The 24399-nt window shown below is 34.7% G+C and overlaps 1 protein-coding gene across 1 annotated transcript; it reads right to left on the minus strand.

The window, feature by feature from the left end:
• Nucleotides 1-3532: 3532 nt before the first annotated feature.
• Nucleotides 3533-10737, minus strand: LOC149787431 (homeodomain-only protein-like). Its single transcript, XM_089978044.1, has 2 exons — nt 9545-10737; nt 3533-4456 (listed from the first exon to the last, which is right to left on the minus strand). The coding sequence occupies exons 1-2, from the start codon at nt 9719-9721 to the stop codon at nt 4379-4381; spliced, it is 255 nt and encodes an 84-aa protein (XP_089834170.1). The 5' UTR covers nt 9722-10737; the 3' UTR covers nt 3533-4378.
• Nucleotides 10738-24399: the final 13662 nt, after the last annotated feature.

Here is a 24399-nt window from a genome sequence, read left to right on the forward strand (position 1 = left end):
TTATCTACAGAAAGGTCGTGATATGTCGACCTCGGACCGACAATATTTTAACATTTCTTCTTGAAAAGCAAAGGGACTGATTAGTGAGATTGGTACCATGCGTAGATAGCTTATCGTTGTTCGGTCTTCATGCCGTCTGGTAGGTTGCCACCAAGGTCTCCGTAGGCCCTCGGTACTTCTTTAATAAAACGATTGACACTGACATGACTCTGCATCTATGTGTATACACTTTACAGAAACATGGATTCATACGCCCTAGGCACATTGCCTACTGTGCCTATTGTATAATACGGCCCTGCCGTCGGGGTCTTAGTAATGGACTTCAAGCAAATGCAGGGACACACCGTGTTTATTTCCTTTACCGCCAAAACTTTGAGGAAAACTAATTAAGCCTGTTCAGTCATTCCAAATGTTTTACGCATTTTACTGAAAGGCTTAGCGAAATAAGTCGTGGAATCTTTAAATTATACGTTTCCGATACTGATGTAAATGATTTTGACTCAATTCAATTCTGGTTTTGAAGATTCGGTCCAATGTTCTATTAAAAAAAATTCAAAGACATTTGTACGTTTTTATAACAGTTGCCGTAAAGACCGACCTCATCTCCGTCCCAGGCGTCGTCCGTGGAGTGCAAAACCCACTGAGCGAAATCAAAAAGAGCATGAGATCCATTAGATATCCACTTATGGGTACTCTACACTTCCAACACTGATGAAATTAAGGTTCCAGAATACAGTCGATGCAAGTGCAATGGACGATACAAACGTCATGACTGTGAGTCTCTGTCTAACTTAAAAAGATTAAATCTAAACAATGGTCCCGTTTCCTTTCTTGTGTTGGTGATCCAATGACTTATCTGGTTCCTTGTAATATCTCTGAGTGTAATATTGTTGATGCAACATTGCGTCTTAACTGGCAGAGGCATCGAAATGATTTTGGTGATTATGAACTAGAATAAACCTTCCGTCACCGAAAATGGGTTCCTCGATACAGGATTTCTATGCGAATGACGTGAGGGTAAACTTTAAACGTATATCGAGGAGATAGCAATTCTTGAATTTTATCCATTTAGTTCCAAAATAATATATGATTCTCTTCGCTGTTTGGCATTCCCCGTGTTCGTTTCCTTTCTGTGTTCATTTCATAAGCTTTAGCTACCAAAATCGCGCGTGCTAAACACGGCTGATCCTGACTGTTGTCTGTCTTAATGATACTTCGTTGAGCATTCGAAAGTTGATCCACAGATAAAACTAACTTTTCTACTGCCAGAATGAGCTGAAACGTGTGTCAAATGAAGGCTAGCTTTTCCACTGGTCATGTCAAACTCATCGTTGGATTGCTGCACATGTTGAATTGTGGGAAGGTTAACACTCCATGTGTACTAAATTAGAGCCAGATGAGAGATTTTACAATGTCGAGATTAATCCACAGTTTAAAACGACCTTGATCTTCAGTTTGACAGTGCCATTTCAACTTCTCTAACAGAGTCCAATAAATCGATAATAAATGCAGATGATTTCTTTGCAGGGATTTAATAATTGTAACCTTCACATTTTACAGTGTAAGTGCAAGCCGTGGTTCCAATTTTCTGAAGTCATTTTAAACTTGTACGTCTAATTTTTTCAAATAATCAGTGTTACTGAGCCCATTCCTACACGAGATTTATGATAATTCATTTCGCGACAAGGCCTATTCAAAGAGATATAAGACATGTGAAGGGGAAACACCTATTGCAACTCAGATTTTCTTAAAACAAAAGTTACCTCCCATGCCACAAAATTCATTTACAAAAATTGTGAACATGATTTGGACAACAGAGAGAGAAGTAGTTGTCATTATCATATCATCACCCATATCAATGCCGGATTATCCTAGTAGCAAAAGTAGCATATGCTACGGGCCCCGCACTTTCAAGGGCCCCGCGCTAAATTCTTTCAAGCTATCAATTGCCTATATGTAAATAATACTATTACTCAATTGTCAGACAAATTTGTCGTATTATCTGACTATACAGCCAATGAAAAAAAAAATTTTTTACTTTACTAAGCAAGTTAAAAATGTATGTTTTAATATTCATGTGAGTTTTTTTCATTTAGGGCTCCATTATAGCATATGCTACAGGCGCCGCACTAGCTTAATCCGGCACTGCCCCATCTACACAAAATTAAATTAATTTCAACCTTTAGACTATTTTTCACAATATAATTATATTGTTATTACAAAAAGTGAAAGACAGCCCTTTAAATTTTAAGTATAAATACATATAGATTACAGGCCCATAAATCCGGTACAGTGTTCAAGAGTATAAGAAAACAAGTCACAACTTATGTGATCAAGTTTCGAATTTTGTGAAATTAAAACTACTGGATGTATGAAGAATAAAAATAAATAAAAATAAGCACACAAGTAAATAATTAGAAATAAAAGCTTTTCACATTACAAGTTGATGGGGAGTGTTGTCTGAAGACCTTCAAACTACAAAACCGATATAAACCTAAAGTTTAATCTTTAAATTACTTTTCATAAGGCTGATAATTACATACAATTACACAAACTAGTCCATGATCCACATTTTCATATGGCTGATAAAAAAATTACATACAATTATACAAACTAGTTCATGATCCACATTTTCATAACGCTAACCACGATGAACAACTTCTGTATGTGGTTTCAAAATTTGAAAACGTTGTAGTCTTGATGATAAGTTTCTGTAATTTCGATCTGGTTATTTTGATTTCTTTTTCAGCGATATGCCTTTTTGCAGACAGATACGCTTCCGATTTGGAACACAGTTTTAGTCTATCCAGGTACCGGAAGATACGGCAGAAGTAAAACCATTGTAATTTATATACGAGCCATGTATACATCACAGCTGCCTCCAGATACGGCGAATTAACTTATGTGATTGAGCTGAACAATCTAAGCCTTGTATTTAACATAGAAATTGATACGCCTTGTATTTAACATAGAAATTGATACGCCTTGTATTTAACATAGAAAATGATACGCCTTGTATTTAACAGAAATTTATACGCCTTGTATTTAACAAAGAAATTGATCCGCCTTGTATTTAACATAGAAAATGATCCGCCTTGTATTTAACATGGAAAATGGTACGCCTTGTATTTAACATAGAAAATGATCCGACTTGTATTTAACAAAGAAATTGATACGCCCTATTAAATATGTACATGATAATCAATTTAATGTTTTAGCACGAGTTTTTCAAAGCTTCGAGACCAAATCTGATTTTCAAAAACAAACACATTTTGGGTACACTTCATGCCACTTCCAAAACCTGTCGTAATCTTCCACATGATGTAGTATTTGATTGTCATCTTGAAATGCAATGTTCCTTAACTGGAAATGTGTAAGAAACGTTTTTATTTATTTATTTAATATGCTAACGATATTTAATCATTAAACATTATGCAAGCAGTAAATGTCAAGTACACATTCTATCATACTGTCGTGCTTTTTGTGCACGTAATTCATTTATTGGTGACTAGCAAAACACAATAAAATAATGTGCATTTGAACACAAAATTTATTTCACAGTAACGCAATAATGTTGAAATTAGATAGAAAAAAGACTTTTTTGTTTTTCAAAAAACCCATTATAAACAGGTGTCAAAATCATAGCAAAACACACTTTTTCCATCATCAAGTTTCTACAAGGTTAATAAAAACTAAAACCGGATGCACGAAACTTCGTCAAAACTTCGTATATACACTTCGTCTACAGACACTTTACTGACAGATTTAGTTTCAACGCCTTCAACGACTTGTCGAAAAACTCATACGCATGTTTAACCCTGTTATGGTTATTATTTTAGCGATAGGCTAAGTTAAAGCATTTGACGAAGTGTCTGCTAAACAAAGTGTCGTAAGACCTTTACATTCTAAGAAAATACTTCGGAAACCTATTTTGCATTCGATCATGAAATTTAACAACGAAAAATAAAAATAAATCGCATCGGTTTGGAAAGACACGGAACATTTCTTTCACGTGAAACATACGATATATTTACAAATTTAAAAAATACATCAAGGAAATAATTAATGCCGTAAATAAGAACACATTTAGTTCAGATAGTTACACGTTCACAAGACTAAGCCATGTGAATTAAACACGTGGTATAATGTGAACATAGTCGGTACGAATATTAGCTAGGTCATACTTTTTCATAACACAAAATGACAGTCTGAACATGACCAGACAGACAGACAATGTGTAGTCGTATATTGGAACAACATCAATACTGAGGTATAGAGTAAGTTTGACATAGTTTTTCCGTGCATCTGAAATGTATGTTAGTCATATAGACCGCTGTCAATCGGGACCAGTTACGCAAGTGGTTGGATTGTTCACACTCTAGTTGTTAATGTAACCACTGTTGGCAGGAAGACCCTGCTGTTGTCGCCATACTGCCAACCGATGCTGAAACCATTTCTGAAATAGGAGCAAAAGTAATTTAAAGATAAATTACGCAAATTTTGTATTATAAACTTTTCATTTTAAGTATAGATTAAAATATGCATAATGTGTGTTGGCTGGTTGTTTTATTGGCACTTTGACACAATATTGGCTACATGATGGCATGGAAATGTAAGCGAAGTGCCTTTCCCATGAACACACTGAGGCATCCAACCCAGGAGCCTGCGACCCTTGCATTACTAGTCCGACATTCTTCCAACTGAGCTGGTGTGGCTCCTGGTAGATATATCGATGCTAAATAAGTAGTTGGTTGATACATACAGTGAAAAATTTAAGTCGTTATACTGGCAAGCAATTTAAGTCGGTATGCTGGCAAGCAAATTAAGTCGGTATACTGGTATACAATTCAAGTCGGTATACTGGCAAGCAATTTAAGTCGGTATGCTGGCAAGCAAATTAAGTCGGTATACTGGTATACAATTCAAGTCGGTATACTGGCAAGCAATTTAAGTCGGTATGCTGGCAAGCAAATTAAGTCGGTATACTGGTATACAATTCAAGTCGTTATACTGGCAAGCAATTTAAGTCGGTATACTGGTATACAATTTAAGTTGTTATACTGGCAAGCCTTTTAAGTCGGTATACTGGTATACAATTTAAGTCGTTATACTGGCAAGCAATTTAAGTCGGTATACTGGTATACAATTTAAGTTGTTATACTGGCAAGCAATTTAAGTCGGTATTCTGGTATACAATTTAAGTCGGTATACTGGCAAACAATTTAAGTCGGTATACTGGTATACAATTTAAGTCGTTATACTGGCAAGCAATTTAATTCGTTATACTGGCAAGCAATTTAAGTCGTTATACTGGTAAGCAATTTAAGTCGTTATATTGGCAAGCAATTTAGGTTGCTATATTGGCAAGCAATTTAAGTCGTTATATTAGCAAGCAATTTAAGTCGTTATACTGGCAAGGAATTTAAGTCGTTTTATTGGCAAGCAATTTAAGTCGTTATACCGGCAAGCAAGTAAAGGTAGCTATAAAGAGGAACTAGCTGCAAGATTTGCTGTTATAAAATGGACATTTTTAACTCTATCAGTCATTAACTGATAAAATTTATGAACATTTAATGCCTTTAGGACGAAATAAAACTTCGTGTGTCATGGAATCACTGAATTACTCCTGCACCGTAAAGCTAGACATGTGACACTTGGATAAGTTATGATCCTATGGGTACATGTGAAACTTGGATCAATTATGATCATATGGGTACATGTGAAACTTGGATCAATTATGATCATATGGGTACATATGAAACTTGGATCAATTATGATCCTATGGGTACAAAATTGTGCCAATATTTTGGAATTTTGATCTTGCTACTATGAAGAGGGCAACAGAGGTTGTGGTGACTTGATACAAATTTCAACAGAGGTTGTGGTGACTTGACACAAATTTCAACAGAGGTTGTGGTGACTTGATACAAATTTCAACAGAGGTCGGGGTGACTTGATACAAATTTCAAATACAAATCCTGAGTTGTTTATTTCACGTGTCTGAAAATTGGCATGTATCATCAATAAACTAATTGTCATCTAATTATCTAAGTAATACATGCAAGACTGAGACGACCGAGACATTTCCATACCCCCATGAAACGAATCCCTAACCAGTAATAATACAGAAACTATATAGATCTACACCATATATGTATGTACGTATGTATGTATGTATGTATGTATGTATGTATGTATGTATGTATGTATGTATGGATGGATGGATGGATGGATGGATGGATGGGTGGGTGGGTGGGTGTGTGTGTGTGTGTGTGTGTGTGTGTGTGTGTGTGTGTACACATGATATAAACTATTGAGAACCCAGTCCTTTAAAATTGTTTACACTAAATTGGCACAGAAAGACAAATTGTTCATGCAAGAGACACCGTCCCTGTTGTCCATCCTTATCACCAAGGGACTTGCCCCTAAGAAAATGGCTTGGCAGATATTGAGATCCCCACACAATAACAATTTATATAATCACTGATCATGAAAAGACAAAAGCCCAATACCATCTACTATTTGTACCTAGAGCAGTCCTTTACCTCGAGGATATACCCAAGAGGCTCAAACGTTTGGGGTGAAGATCAAACCAGGAAAGATCGGGGATGCGTGATTTACAAACACATATTTCATTTTTGGTTATACTATTGTTTCAAGTAATATAATTACGTGACTTTAACGACAATAAATATTGGTTGCAACTACATGCAATTAAGAATAAAACAACGCCATTTGCAAGTTCGCTAGTCCTAGATCAGGATGTGAATCAAACCCATGGAAGCGGGGAGATACGTGTTTTACATACACACGATTATGTCTGATGATATGTGCCCCGTTATTATTTAAACGAACATGACTACACTACTTATATAACGAAAAAAACTGGCTACAGCTACTTGCATTGCTGAGTTATTTTGTTTGCGGAAATTATGTTTGTCCAGGTTTTCATTCTTCATAAGTGCTCCTGGAAAGGTACAAGCTATTACACTTGTCAATCACTTTGAAGTTGAAAATCGATTAATGCCCATCGAAAAGGCTTGTACAAACTTATTTAAAGGATATTTAGACATGCATTCAGTGACTAAATAGGTTCAAATATATAGCCAATATCTCTACCCACTGTTTACTATACAATCATAACACTTAGATGGTTTGTACTTCTCTTTTATACATTGACAATTCTCTGTCAGCTAAAGTCGTACGTCGTCTTCAAGATAAATCTCTATATAAAACACATTGCAGATACAATTGTCAGCAAAAGCCGTACGTCGTCTTCAAGATAAATCTCTATATAAAACATATTGTACATACAATTGTTGATTTAGCTATGGATGTGTATACTTCATCCAACAAGAAGAAAAGTAAGGTCTTACGACAGAGTCCATACAATTGGGTGCACCAGTACGTCGTATGTGTGTAGTTTTGTTGAACTCCTTCTGCACCGTTGAAGCTCAACACATGAAATTTGTGCTCAATTATGGTCCTATATGTGTAAGTTGTGCCAGTATTGTTGGAATTTTGATCTTGCTCTTGGGAATGGGCTATAGGGGTTGAGGTGATTCTACTAAAATGTTTATATGACTCGAGTTGTTTGTCTCACATGTCTGAGAACTGGCATTGGTTTTCAACAATGTGTCAACACATGTCAGGTTTGGATCCCTTAGTCAAGTAAAGGGATCTTTTCCTACCGTAAAACACTTAGCCCATGGGTAATAGTGAGGGATCTTTCCTTACCGTAAAACACTTAGCCCATGGGTAATAGTGAGGGATCTTTCCTTACCGTAAAACACTTAGCCCATGGGTAATAGTGAGGGATCTTTCCTTACCGTAAAACACTTAGCCCATGGGTAATAGTGAGGGATCTTTCCTTACCGTAAAACACTTAGCCCATGGGTAATAGTGAGGAATCTTCCCCTACCGTAAAACACTTAGCCCATGGGTAATAGTGAGGGATCTTTCCCTACCGTAAAACACTTAGCCCATGGGTAATAGTGTAGAAACTATCGAGATCTCCACCAGACAACCATATATACATACTTAATGGGCGTGACAAAATACAGTTATGCAAACAACTGACATTAATACTTGAGTCTCCCCATTAGTAACTTAGTCATAACATATACACTTGTAAGACCCCATCAATGTAATGTTATAAATCACTGGTCTTAAGCAAAGTAAAATAAATGAGTGAAAACCAAAAAGTTTTGTCAAAATTAAACAAATAATTTGTTTCCCTACAATGCACAGTGAAAATGTGAAGAAAAAAGACGGTATTGCGAATTAAATCCCAAATAATTCTAGAATTACTATTACAAGTCCTAATGTTTATAGTTCTGAATACATTTTAGTCGCATTCCAAAATAAATCCAACGCTGAAAGTGATTATATGTCTGTGATGACCTGAGTTATAATGATGTGCCAGCAGTCTTTTGTTTAATCACAGTCTATGATGACCTGAGTTATAATGATGTGCCAGCAGTCTTTTGTTTAATCACAGTCTGTGATGACCTGAGTTATAATGATGTGCCAGCAGTCTTTTGTTTAATCACAGTCTGTGATGACCTAAGTTATAACGATGTGCCAGCAGTCTTTTGTTTAATCACAGTGTGATGACCTGAGTTATAATGATGTGCCAGCAGTCTTTTGTTCAATCACAGTCTGTGATGACCTGAGTTATAATGATGTGCCAGCAGTCTTTTGTTTAATTACAATAATAATATCTAAGAATTTATCCTTATTTGAATTTCACTTTCAACCAAAGTCTATATTTAAAAAAGTATAATTCAGATGAGAACTTGTATTCCCAGTGAATAAATAATTTAAATAAATATATCCCAGCCCAAATTAAATACTGGACACAACAATAAAAAAATCATTTCTAGTTCAGATGTTATTGCAGGAATAATTAATTTTTCCGTAAACAAAATGTTTACTTCTGTACCTTACTTAGGTCACGTTTAACATTTCAAAATAAAACTATTACCTAATGGAAATTTTAATTCTAGAAGGTTGCAAATGTTTACAAGATAAAATCTTATTTACAATTAAAACGTCTGTTATTATAGCTATACAGCTATAAATTTTACATTACCCAAAACATATAATGAAATTTTAAAAAATTAATAAAAACCTGACAAACAATACAAATGATATATATATATATATATATATATATATATATATATATATATATATATATATATATATATATATATATATATATATATATATATCGCACTATCCCATCACTAACTGTATGACTTCCATGTCTCAACATGTTTCAGCTGATACCATCAACAAATTTTGCATTCACTGATTAAGGCGTATTTTCAATAAATAAAATCCAGTATTGCCACATTCATTTCGAATCAAACATCCTTTCAAAAATAAGTTTTTAATTTACCAGAATCGTCCAACTTTACAGTCTAAAAGAAAGGAAGGGTGGAAATCTTCAGCTTTTTCCACAACGAAAGAAAATACAAATAATGGTCACAAGAAAGGCTCGATTATGCCGAGTTGTAATATGGTTATTATCATTTACCTTAACGTCTTCTTCTGTTATACCAACTTCTGCAGCATAGAGTACAACCTCCAGCTCAGTGGGATTTCGGTTCTGCTTAAAATTCTCCTCTAACAAGGATGTTTGTGATAAACTTAACCTGGGAAGACTCTGGTACGGTGTTAAATGTGCTCGGATACTGTTTTTCGATAGGTCCATTTTGTCGTCTGATTCCAGAAAGAATGGACACAGGATGGTGTTTGTTACCGTGAATCAATGCAGTGTCATATCCATACAAACATGACAGGCTGATTTTAATTTTACAATCTAACCGACGACGACTTGATAGAGTAGTATGACATGTTTGCAAAATCAACAGGAAAACCGGAAGATCGATATGTCACATTAGGTCTTCTGCATTGCAGCTTCTCATAGCTGCAGACAAACGGCACGTGTTTGTGATGAGTCAAGTCTTTGTGCTTGACAGTATGCCGCAGTCTGTGCACTTTTCACCCCAAGATCGATGAACGGGGAATGAGCTTTAATCACAATATTCTGTGAATGTCATTTAATGTCCTAGTCTGAATAATAGACAACATATATTTATATGCCTTAATTAGGACCATCGCAAAACGACAATTAATTCTTATAGATGCCAAAATTCTGTCAAGCTGGTTAACACAGTGCAGAGCTCTTAATACGTCAAAGCTACATTAATACACTTTACATGGATTTTATCTACTACTTGTTGATTTTATCGAAGTTTTATGCACATATGTCCCTTAATAAACCGAGCAGACCGGTTCACGAACCCTCCAGTGGAAATCATGCAATCAGTCGCATTAATACGGCTCATTCAAGCTTCACGTTACGCTCTGTCAAAGAATTACCGAGAAGTGTTATGTTCCAGTTCACCCGCGCTGTACCATTGTCACCCGGGATTAGATGTTTGTTTTGTCGCTGTCAAATCGTAAACACCACCTACAACCAATGTTAGAGACGGAATGACAGAATTTCTTGAAATACCCAACACTATATTGGTGAGGGGAAAATAAAGTTTCTTGCCGCTTTTAAATTGTCCGTCTTATCACTGTAAGTGACTTACGACTACAATACAGATAAATGCTCAGTAAACCGTACATACTCAAGTACAGGCCGGGCCTGCATAATGCGCCGACAGCTCTAGATGTATGTAAGTTGCTAAATGACATACTCCATGATCTATCTATGTGATAGCATGTATTGGTCTATGTTATTTCAACTGTACCAGACTTGTACGTCCGTACATGCAGTACCTCACTTTGTCCAAGAAATCAGATTCGTACTCGTACATACCGTACTTCGTGCTGTTGTCTAATATAATGCATGTCTCATCAAAAGCTTGGCTCCAACCCTAACCTTGTTCACCTAAATTACCATAGATAATTTTGTTTTCCACTCAGCCAAACATCCTAATATTGTTTGTAAACATCAGAGTATGTGTATTGGCTATAATTTACCATCACAGCATAGCTATTTGGAAGTAGAACTTTATCTGCCAAAGTAAAGGGAGTCGTTTTATTGACCGCCCTCATATCAATTTAGCCGCACTTTCGTCAAAGCTGCGGTTCAATTATGCTTATAAATGAAAGCGACCTGCCAGATATGACTCAGATGAAAGTCATCTGGTCGTATACCTACAAAAGAAATGTTTCTTGCTCAGTAATATCCCCTTTATTGCACAATATATTTTTATCAGACTATATATTGTTCATGGTGCGCTTACACTTCTCGTAGATTATTTTATGTGGTACATTGTGAATCTAAACTAAAATTGGTGATTCATTATAAATTTAACACCCATGTCCCGCGCAAAATTGTCCCAAGAAACAGTACAAACAAACTGAATAAAACGCTAATGTTCATGGCTGTACATAATGCAAGTCTTTTGTTGTTTAAGATAACAGTCTTCATTACACACTATACATTACAGCAGCATCCACTCAGTCCTTGCATTAACCCTTAGGATGTGTTTTAAAGTTATTAACCAATCAGGTGTATTTTCCTCCTTTTTTCAAGAGGTGATATATGTATGGCAATGCAACAATGGCTATAATGTGCCCATAAGTTAAAAAATATATATAGTGCCGATTAAAAATTCAGTTAAAATGTCAATATTGGGATTTCTCACACACACACACACACACACACACACACACACACACACACGCACACACTGTTAGAAGGTACAACCTGTAATTAAACGTAAACATTAAATATTACAAGGTAAAAGGTAAATATGTTACAATTATTTACATGGCAAATAAAATAAAAGACAAAGGGAATGAAGATATAAAGCCTTTCAAAAAGTACATGTCATATAAATCGACTCAGCATTAATTGTGTTGTTTTTCAATTTTTGATTCCATTAATTTGGAAGCTGGAGACGGGGATTATTTTAAGAAAACTAGGAAACAGGTCGAAGTAAATCTTGTGTTTTGACAGAGCACCAACAACCAGTACGTTCTGAATTGGCCTTTTTCCAAAGAATGATGCTTAAGACGAAAACAGTTAACATACTTAACTTTAATTTTTTAAAAATAGAGGCAGAAAACGGCTCTTTTTCCTGTGTACGAGGATGTGTTCTTTGATGAGTTATTTAAAGAAATTCCTTTGCATGTTGTTGGGGGGGGGGGGCAGGGGCATTTATTTTATTGTATTAATGAGAATTTTAAGTCATGTTTGGTATTACGACTCTGGTCATAAACTAAGTAACAGAATGAAGCAAAACCATCAAGTTTTATAAAGCTTAACAAATAAATTAATTATCAGAGTTACAAATGAAAATGTGAGAGGAACGTACAGCATTATAGCATTATGAAGTGAATCCAAAATAATCCTGAAAAGTTCTATTATATTAAAGTCCAAAAGAATGAAAAGTTATTTTTATATTTCAGAACCGGAAATATACTGGTCCGCCAAGAATTGGTACGTTGTCAACATGACGTTGTTCAGAACTCCTTTGAATAATTTACAGGAGTTCCAGTAAATATAGTCGAATGGGCACTTCTATTTCCACTGAATAATCCAAACAAATGTTTTCCTCTCAAATACTATCAGAATACAACACAAAATACGTGTGCAGACTTGATGTTACAACAAGAACACAATAAACAGAATAAGATACTACCAAGTCCGAGCTACGTATATACAAGTGAAATAACTAAAACACGCATCTTATCACTACTACCTACATAAGTGAAAAACCGCAAATTTCAACCATCGTAGAAGAACTCATATGATTTAAACATTCAATGGGAGTTAACTTATTTCTTCTAAGATATCACTTGACAGACCTGTCCAATGGGGAAAAAGGTCGAATTTTGTCAATATATTTAATATTAATTTTATTATTAGCAACTGTCAATACATACGTAAGCATCTATTTATAGATCCTGTGCAATTTTACGTTCTTTAATATCTTAAAATAGGATATATGCACGTACAAAATTTCAACTAAAGATAAAAACAACAATTTACAGCTACGAATACAATTTACAAAAATTAGAAAAAGTTATATGCCACGAATTACACGTAAATATGGATATACATAACACTTGGTTGTTTTACTGAAAAATTTATGATATGTCCGATCAAAAGTAAATTTATATTATGTCCAATCAAAAGTAAATTTATATTATGTCCAATCAAAAGTAAATTTCTATTATGTCCAATCAAAAGTAAATTTCTATTATGTCCAATCAAAAGTAAATTTCTATTATGTCCAATCAAACGTAAATTTCTATTATGTCCAATCAAAAGTAAATTTATATTATGTCCAATCAAAAGTAAATTTATATTATGTCCGATCAAAAGTAAATTTCTATTATGTCCAATCAAAAGTAAATTTATATTATGTCCAATCAAAAGTAAATTTATATTATGTCCAGTCAAAAGTAAATTTCTATTATGTCCAATCAAAAGTAAATTTCTATTATGTCCAACCAAACGTAAATTTCTATTATGTCCAATCAAAAGTAAATTTCTGTTATGTCAAATCAAAAGTAAATTTATATTATGTCAAATCAAAAGGCGGTTCTCTGAGTCAGCCGTATTTAATGATCATGAAATAAAAATGAAAAATGTGTTCCGGGGAGAAAAAGAAACGACACAACAGTAAGCGACCAATACATTGAGATAAACTCGACTGAAAAAATGCATTCAAATACATTGAGATAAACTCGACAGAAAAGATGCATTAATATACATCGAGATAAACTCGACTGAAAAGATGCATTAATATACATCAAGATAAACTCGGCTGGAAGACGAACATTTCACTTTTGAAGGTACTCCATTAGATCAAATGCAAAAGAAGACTCCTTGATTGATTTTCTTTATGTAATGTTTAGAATACGCAAATGAAGGCAGACGTTTCGTTAAAGTCTTAGGGGTGTGTGTAGCTTTGAGTTATATATATATATATATATATATATATATATATATATATATATATATATATATATATATATATATATATATGACGAAAAAAAAAGAATTAAAATAATTGAAGACGATTTACCGACCGTACAGATCCCTTGTCATGTGATCTATTAAAAAGACAACATATCAAAAGTACATATAATTACACAGGCCACATTCTTTTAGTTCCATGAGCTTCATTCTCATAATCCTAAGACGTGTATCCGAGGCATGGTGCTGCGAGAATAAAGAGTTTGGGCAGATTCGATTTAATGTAAAGCTTAATCACAGTATTACGGTAAGCGTCATTTGAGAATTTCATTAAAGATAGATCCTCGAATTCGTTTCAAACGCTATTGATCTATCCCGTTTATGCGTCTAGAGGTCTCAGTCTGATTTGCCACCCGAGCCATCTATGGTCAAAGCGGATAGATTTGCATCTAATATTGCTTTCTGTGACCTACTTTTTATAAGCCAAACGAATTTTTCTTGAGAAATTTGCTAGAACTTTAACTTAATCACTGATTTTGTCATGAGATAAAATGTGAAATAGTTAAGTACCTTCAATAAACTCTTCTCTGTTTCAATAATACGCAAGATCAAATATAAACCTTCAAGTGTTTATTTATCTCAGAAATCCGGCTAATTGGTGGAGTGAAAAACTAAGTTTGGCTTTAAAATGCTCTATAAAATGGTACGAGTTAAGATTCGAGGGAACCTAAACATTAAGGTCCGTTGGTTCCAGTCCAAATGTACAGCCAATAACCAATTTAAGAACGAAGACTACATATCACTTACCCATTGTCTGTTGTACGCAAATTGTTTTACGCATACTAATTCTCACTCCAAATCAAGTTGACAGCTTCGCGGCACATGGAAAATGGCTTTTTGAGATTATATAAAGAAAAAGCGAAATCCCAAAAAGCCAAAAATAACTAATTTGGTAGAGGGGGGACTCTATGGAGTACCCGCTGCCACGCGAATCGTACATTTGTTCTTATCAAATAAGGACGGAATTCGTAGCCATAATTACAAAAAAGTCAAATCAGTGTAATGATTAGGTTCACGAAAATTTGCCGTGGTTCCTTGCACAAAAATGCCAACCAGTTCAGCTTGTTATAAGAGTTGTACTGGTACAATCGGAATAACCTATGTAATCTAACATATATGTTATCTGTAATCATTGTTTCACTTGTAGACTGTACAAAGTTTTTTTTATATAAATGTTAAGAACACGATGTAGTCCTACAAAGCCTAGTTTTCCAAGTAATTAATCTGCGAAACGCTTGAATAACTGATGTTACTCAGGTATATTGCATTTATTTCTCAAAAATTTACCTCACACACACAATTATCGCTGTTGTTTCCACGCCTTTTCTTATAATCCAGTTCCAAGACTAATAATATAAAGAACAACTCGTTCTCAGGTATGCGCAAATTATAAAAAGAATTATATGAAGACAGAAAGGTTTAACAGTAAAAGAACTCTATTTATAATGCATGAACTATCTAAAGCCTTGTTTTTATTTTATTGCTTTAATATTTCATTTTATAATACCTAGTATTTAATAAATGGTTCCTAATAAAGCTGGGCAATACGAAAAATTGTGTATCGTTGTATTTTTGAACATATCGCAATATGCACCACAGTATACCACAATTTTATTAGGGACAAACAATTTAATGTTCTGGGGCAGAGACATGATATTTCTTTTTTAAATTTCCGTCTGTCAATAGCTGGAAAAAATATCGCGCTGATTTATCTGTTTAGAGCAAAGAGATTCCATATAACATCAATTAAATAGTGTTTGAAAACGTTTGAGATAAAGGAAAAGAAAATATCACATCTCAAAAGAACCCCAATCCCGAAAATTAAATGTGCAGTACCTTAAAGTAGATGAATTTTTTATGTGCATTTCAATTGCTGTGTAAGCTGTAGTCTAAAAACTGTCATTAAAGTGGAACGAGTGTGTTTACACTGTTAATTGACACCCTTAAAAGACGTGGTACCGACATTAGAAACCTTAATAAAAATACGAAGCATTGAGACTGAAGCCTATAATTTGCACTAGGCATGGAAATGTTAAGTGGAATGGCAACACCCTGGCATGGAAATGTTGAGGGGAATGGCAACACCCTGGCATGGAAATGTCGAGTGGAATGGCAACTCCCTGGCAAGATACTTATCAGAGAGGGTCAGTCAAAGATAAAACATACTTACTCAACAAAGGACAAAAAATTAATTTAGTGGACTTGAGAAATTATGCAAAGTTCAAACAAAAAACAACTGCTCCTTTGACAATCTTAGGCTGATTCGCAATCTTACAAAGGAAAACATGTAATTAAGACATAAACATTCAGTATCAAATAACTAAGCAATGACATTTTTAATCTGAAACTTGGATTCAGCCCGAATATCATTCACAACATCGCGGTTAGCCATCACCATGGCACACGATGCACGTATCAAACATGTGATTAAACTATTTTAAATATCATTATGTTGAAATATTCAAACTTTAGTTGCGACAAATACAACTCTTTTGTATAATAATAATAATAATAATAATAATTATTATTATTATTAGTAGTAGTAGTAGTAGTAGTAGTAATAGTAGTAGTAGTAGTAGTAGTAGTAGTAGTATGTCACGAAATATCACAGCATGCTGTTAAATTTGTTACGTTCAATTTGTACCGGTAGAGTGAAAAAGTACTGGTTCGTACTATGGGAATAAAATACCGCGGTAAACATCGCACCTCTGGTTCCAAAGTATAAAATAATCTTCATTTTATAGTTTGAATGATTCATTTCGAAAAACGCGAAGAACAACTCCAAATTTTTAAGATAGGCAAGAAAATACTTTACAACAAAGCCTAAAGTTGATCTACACATATGAAACGCGTGGAACAGCTTTCGTAGTGTAATGAGTGTAATCTACACATATAAGGCATGGGATTCCATTTTCTTAGTTAATCTAACGTGATGAGTCTATCAACTTCAACATCAGCAAATTTGATGGTTTTTTTTTTAATGCCTGGTTATCTATCATTGTATGAGCAGTTAGAGACAGTGATCTTTTGAACACACACACTCTCACCCCATTCACGATACGTGTAAATTTAACTCTTCGTTATAACTAAGACCGCTTTATATCGAATGGTTTTTGATAGGAGTAAACTCTTCGTTATAACTAAGACAGCGTTATATGGAATGGTTTTTGATAGGAGTAAACTCTTCGTTATAACTAAGACAGCGTTATATGGAATGGTTTTTGATAGGAGTAAACTCTTCATTATAATCAAGACCACGATATATGGAATGGTTTGTGATAGCTAATGATGTCATACAAGCTGAGAGGACGATGGTCTGCGCTTTTTGAAGATCAATTGTGTAGATGGATCTGTATACTTGTATGTATGATATATATGTTCTTTTATGTTTACAATGTTTTTACTTTATAATTATATTTTAATTTAGAGGTATGGACCTTGTAGTCTGAAATAAAGAATTCTTATTCTTATTCTTAATTCAAACTGTAATTTGCAGCCTCTAACACAGCTCAGACTGTAATATGCAGCCTCTAATACAGTTCAAACTGTAATATGCAGCATGTAACACAGTTCAAACTGTAATATGCAGCATGTAACACAGTTCAAACTGTAATATGCAGCATGTAACACAATTCAAACTCTAATATGCAGCATGTAACACAGTTCAAACTCTAATATGCAGCATGTAATACAGTTCAAACTCTAATATGCAGCATGTAACACAGATCAAACTCTAATATGCAGCATGTAACACAATTCAAACTCTAATATGCAGCATGTAACACAGTTCAAACTCTAATATGCAGCATGTAACACAATTTAAACTCTAATATGCAGCATGTAACACAGCTCAAACTCTAATATGCAGCATGTAACACAGATCAAACTCTAATATGCAGCATGTAACACAATTCAAACTCTAATATGCAGCGTGTAACACAGTTCAAACTCTAATATGCAGCATGTAACACAATTCAAACTCTAATATGCAGCATGTAACACAATTCAAACTCTAATATGCAGCATGTAACACAATTCAAACTCGAATATGCAGTATGTAACACATTTGAAACTGGCTAATCATCACCATATTATTTCTTCAAATTAGTAAGAAGAAAAATAAAGGAAAAAAGTAGACATACAATTTTTATACAAAAGATCAATTTGATTAATTATTGGGAAATGTATTCAGTTAATTAAACACACCATCACACTTTTTTTTTTCGTAGTAAAACTACAAAACAGTTCACAGACTTCTCGTTTGAAGAGGCCAAAAAGTAATGTACAGCCAATAACTGAGCCATTTTTCTACTTCTACCGCTGTTATTGTTTGGGTTTCGGTAAATTACTAAGGTCACGAACAGATCAAGAGTGCGTAATTAGCAAGCCTGAAGTATAAAACAAAATCGCCTCAGGTTCTACCAAGGATGAGATTATTCAAGTTGGAAAGTTGAACTTTTGAACTTTCTACCCATGACCAGGAAGGCAATTAAAATACAGCGATACAAAGAGACACGCAGAAGGAAGGTTCGAGTTATCCAGAACAAGCTGCGATAAGTTCGCACAATGGCAAGCACGTTCAAATTAGTTTTAATATTGCCAGTGCTTAGTCTTGCTATTGCATCACATTTGCAATGCAGTACTCACATAAAATGTAGTAGTGACTGTAGTGAGTTCTGTTGGTAATGAAAACAAAGTTTAGTCATTTCGGGTGCACGGGACAGTTGTTGTGTATAATGCCGAATCCACGTGCCTAATACAGAATTTCATGGAAATAAAACATACAATTGAGGTCGATAGCAAAAAAAAGTTTATGCACCCAAACTCAAAATTTATTTACGCATTTTTGACACCGAATGATGCCCACGGTGCAAACGCAAGCCATTCCCCTGGGTGCTAATTTTGTAAAACATTGTGTACTAAACAGCCTTACGAACCCACGTGTCTGCTGCTATTGGGTGGCTAGTTCTGCTTCCTTTCTCTCTGTGTGTGTGTGTGTGTGTGTGTTATTTTGATTTTTGTAATGTAGATTTAACCCTGTCTTAGTCATTTCGCTACGATGTCTGCCGTGTAGCATTTTATAGTGATGTCTAGCACTGGGGCATCATATTTTCCTGACACCAGGCCGACCAGTCCTAACATTTACCTCTTAATGCTGAGCGCCAAGCGAGGCAGCTGTAAGTACCATTTTTATAGGTCTTTGGTGTGACTCGACCGGGGATCGAACCCACGACCTCTCGCATCTGAGGCGGACGCTCTAAATAAGCCACCAGATCAGTCACTCTTCCTTTCTATTAGTATTTCGCTAATACTGTGAAATAACCATGCGCATGCCTCATGTCAATTTCAATATAAAGACAAGCACCGAACGATTTAATTTACAAACATATCCATGTCTTTAATTACCAAAATAAATTTATTAATAGCTATTTAAAAAAATCACATCATAGCCTTGCGTTGAGAAATATGACAGGGGCCAATTTACGAAACCATCCCTGCCACCTTAACTAAAATGTGTCAACCTATGCGTGAGTGTGCGCGTGCTTGTTTTAGAGACAGGCCATCAACAACAACACTTTCAAAATTTCATGAAGGCATGTAGTAGTTGTTGATGTCGCTGGTCGCTGTTGTTGCAATCTTTGTACAAATGCAACTTCCTTTCCGTCATTAATGACTGCAGCATTTCTGTCCTGAGAGAGAGAGAGAGAGAGAGAGAGAGAGAGAACTCTTGTTGCTATCATCTTTTAGCTCGGTTAGATTTCCTTCCCGTGTATGATCAGACCGTAATGTTATCTCCGAAAATGAACTGCAATGTAAAACGTGATTTTGAATCTTTGTTATATTATTTAGATCGATTATGATAGGAATCCACACATTTAGTAATGTCTCAGAAGGGGTATCCGCTTCCTATTATGATATGATCAGGAGAAACAGATTCATGGGAGTTATAAATGTGAGTTGCACATTACGGAATGGGCGCTTATAATTAGTTTGAGTTAAAAAGTAATGAAGGAAAGTATGGACCGCACATGAGTGCCACAGTCCGCATAGACTTTGTGTAAATTAGTCACAGTATAAAAATAATAATAATAATAATAATAATTCAGTTAAAGTGCAAATTTACTTTTGGTAAATCTTATTGCAAGATTTGTGTACAGGTGATACAAACTGATACGTGAATTTAATAATATAGTTGTTGTTTTTTCTCTCTTATCTAGAATTAACTCCCAATGGGTTTCCTGTATCGTTCGTTGTGTGTGCGCTCCATATCTTTCTCACTCACATCCTTTACCTCAAACAATAAATATCAGCAACACCAATATTAAATTCACACAATCAGTACGAAACCTAGGTGTTACTCTGGACAGTACTCTCACATTGCACCAACATGTCATGAACATATGCAAGGCTGCATATCTTGAGCTGAGACGCATCAGCTCCATTGGCAAATATCTTTCAGTTGATGCCACTAAAACACTTGTGTGTTCATTAGTACTTTCAAGACTGGACTATTGTAACTCAATTCTGTCTGGTTCATCTCAATATCTGCTCCAGAAACTTCAAAAAGTTCAAAACAAAGCCGTTCGTATCATACTTAGAGTACCACGATCAGAGCACACCTCCCCGCTGCTCTGTACCCTAAACTGGCTATCCATTCGATCCAGAATCAAACACAAAATTTGTTCTCTGTGCTACGTTTCACTGTCGGACTCTAGTCCAACATACCTATCTGACCTCACCCATGTGTATACACCAGCAAGATACTTGTGCTCCTCTTCTGACAATCGTATACTCATTATTCCCACTATGAAAACAAAGTCAAATGGACAGCGTTCTTTTGCATACCAGGGCCCAGCAACGTGGAATGAATTGCCCACTGAACTTAGACACAAAGACACAGTGATCCCATTTAAGAGTGCTCTCAAAACTCACTTATTTCGACTGCAAGAACAAACTTAGAGACCTAATAATGTTTCCTACCTTAAATATTCTCAGCATGTTTTTTTAAAAATGTTTTCTAATTTCATGGTGTTTGTTTTTGTAATCATATCATTATATGTTTTTTATCTTATAGGTGTTGTCTAATGTTGTAAAGTGCTTAGAGCTTCCAAAGACGAGGCGCTATATAAAGTCCTCATTATTATTATTATTATCTGTCTACCCCTGGTTAGACGCAGTCGGTAATATCTGGACACTGTAAAACTAAATTTTAAGAAAAAGTATATATCCCAACAAGTTTTCTCTGTTCATCTTCTGTATAGACGCTGCGTTCCACGGTTTAGACATGTAGCTGGTTTTTCTGTTGTTTTATCCTTTTCCTTAATTTTCATTTTTTCACTAGTTTGAATAGTTTTGCTGCTTTGTAACACAATGCGTGTATGTTCATCATGCTATTCTGATGACATTGTTTAGCTCGAAACTTAAGGAAATTAAAATTGTTAACTTGGCGTGTGTGTGTGTGTGTGTGTGTGTGTGTGTGTACTGCTATGTATATTTAATTTAATTGTTTTAATTATTTTTTTAAATTCTATAACATATTATTGTAATTTAACATTGTATGCTGGGTTTGACGTTGTCCAAAACTGAGTTCAATTCTGCTTGACCTGATTGTTTATTTTTTTATTTATTTCATTATGTAAACAGCTAGTAATAGCTTCATTATTCTCTATATGTATGAGCTTATTATCATAATTATTATTCAGGTAAACAAAGAAGGAGTAAATATGTTGATCAATATCAGGTTTTTGGAGATTCCTAAGTGAATTTTATAGGCTATTGTGTTGTGAATAAACAAGACTCATTAGATCATTCAAGAATGTTATTTTCCATTAGGTAATGGTTGTTTTTAGAAAATGTTAATTGTGACCTGAAGTCAAGCTAAGAACTATATTATCTTATGACTGAGGATTTTACCAGTCGTGCTGTAACATCTAGCACTCTAAGTTGTATTATGTTGTGACCATTTTGTGCTGAATTTTATTTTCTTCAAATTATTGAATTCATATGATTATTTTCTCTGGAAATACAAAAGTGCTCTGATAAAATTCTTCGATAAAGACATTCATTGGAATTTATACTGAATTCAAACCAGGAATACTATTTATGTGATTCAACAAGCGACTGTTGAGACATCAGTACTTCGCAGGCCATAACAGACACGTCATCGCCTTCAATTCTGGATCTCTTCGGGACTTGAACTAAGTTTTATTCAGGACTTTTTATTACTAGGACTTGTGTCTTTAATTCTTGGATTATTTTTGGATTTCATTCGCAATACCGTAAGTTTTTTCTTCTTCTCATTTTTCACTTTGTATTCTAGGGAAATAAGTTATTTGTGAAATTTTACAAAGCTTGTTGTCTTCATTCTTTTCTGTCCCTTACTTTAAGAGCATAGACTCGTAACTATATATATATATATATATATATATATATATATATATATATATATATATATATATATATATATATATATATATATATATATATACATACAGAGAGAGAGAGAGAGAGAGAGAGAGAGAGAGAGAGTATACAACAAACATTGGGACCATCTGTTTTCTCAGTGTTTGATCTCCATCTCCTTCTCACAGTTTTATCTTGAATTGAATTTGTATTTATGAAAGCACGTGTTCCAGCTATTAGTCCGTGATACAGACCTTCAGTTGTTTCAAAAAATATCCGTCTACATCATCAGCATCATCATAATCAAAAGAGAGAGAAGACAAAAAAAAACTGCGATTAATACAATCACCGCACACTTCAAAAGTAGTCATTCTGTTTGTTTTCCGGAGGAAGGATGTCCTTTGTGGCATGCGTCCAATGACACGCCCATTCATGCTTTTCATCAAGACATACAACTTATGTTATATAGTTCTACAGAATGAATAACTCTCTTGTCCTTAGGTAAGTATTTTATATGTTTTGGGGCCAAGAATTCACTTGCCCATCCTTTATTTATTTTTATTTATTTTTTAGTTTTCCACAAGTCTAAGGTCACAGGATTCTGAATAACATAAAGTATTACAGTGTTCTAAAAAAAATTGCTTGATCTTAAGGAAAGTGGATTTTAAAGAGGTTAAATAGAATGCATTTATTGTGAATCATGTGACTGTGAAAACTTTCACTTTTCGAGTGCTTTTCACTGTGCGACTTGTTTTGCTCATATATTAGTCGCTTGAAAAGGTGTGGCAATTAATTTTAACCACGCTCTCCGTATTTTATCATTGTTCACAGTTATTTGTAATTATTTGTTGGTTGTACATACATTTTTGGGAAAAACGGAAGGCCCCAAGACCAAATCAATGTGTCATTTGACGAATACACGACCGCAATTCATCTGCGTTTTCTGCCATCATTTGAAAAATTCGAAGTATTCCCAGTGCAATTTAAACATACCAAAAAACAGTTGTCTTTCTTAACTGCTGTGCATACCTTTTTTAATTACTCGAAAATATTTCCACTCTCACAATCGTTCACTTAAGATAGGTTATCTTCTCAACTCTCTATTGAAAAAAAAAATTCCTGTTTGAAGATATATTGGTTTCTCTAAGTACATCGCTGTTGTTGTTATTTTTATTGTGGGTTTAACGCCATTTTTCAACACACGACAATATATGGCGACCAATTCAACTATTGGAGGAAGTACCCGGGAAAATCCCGGTAAGAACCACTCACCATGTGAAGCTACTGGATAGCTTTATCACATGCCCACATTGGACAATAGCTTTCTGACATGCCCACATTGGACAATAGCTTTCTCACCTTCCCACACTGGACAATAGCTTTCTCACATGCCCACATTGGACGAGCCTGATACTTGGATCCATGCGGACAGAGGTGGGACGGAACTGGTCGGTAAAGGTTCAAGGCAATAAGAACATCTATAAAGAGTACGGATGACAACTATTTTGAATTGCATTAATTTGTTTAGCATACAATGCTTTCCAAAATTATCACATAGGATAGGGATTTGTATCTGCACCGTGAACCTCACCGGTAACGTCTCATCAGAGCGCAAACCATTAGAGCTTATCACACTAGAGCGCAAAAAATATTTTTGTCCTACTAGAGCTAATCTTATTAGGGCGCATCCCATTAGAGCGCGAAGAACTAGTATCACTAGAGCGCGAACAATTAAAAACACATGTGTTAACTGTAACTTTATATTTATTTTAAATGGGTTGATTCATTGATCTTTGCATTTTATTATTTTACGATGTGTCGTACTCATACTGTCCCTGGACCTGGTCTCTTTGTTTTCCTTCCCGGTATATTTCTTTATGACATCTACTTCCTTCTTCAGACACTAGGTCTTGTGGCTGGTTTCTATATCATGGTCCCTAAATTATAGTGATCTTGACCAAGGATCAATCTATTACAGTATT

The sequence above is a fragment of the Sinohyriopsis cumingii genome, chromosome 12 (assembly GCF_028554795.1).
Source record: "Sinohyriopsis cumingii isolate HCF-2022 chromosome 12, ASM2855479v2, whole genome shotgun sequence".
NCBI classification, from domain to species: Eukaryota; Metazoa; Mollusca; class Bivalvia; order Unionida; family Unionidae; genus Sinohyriopsis; species Sinohyriopsis cumingii.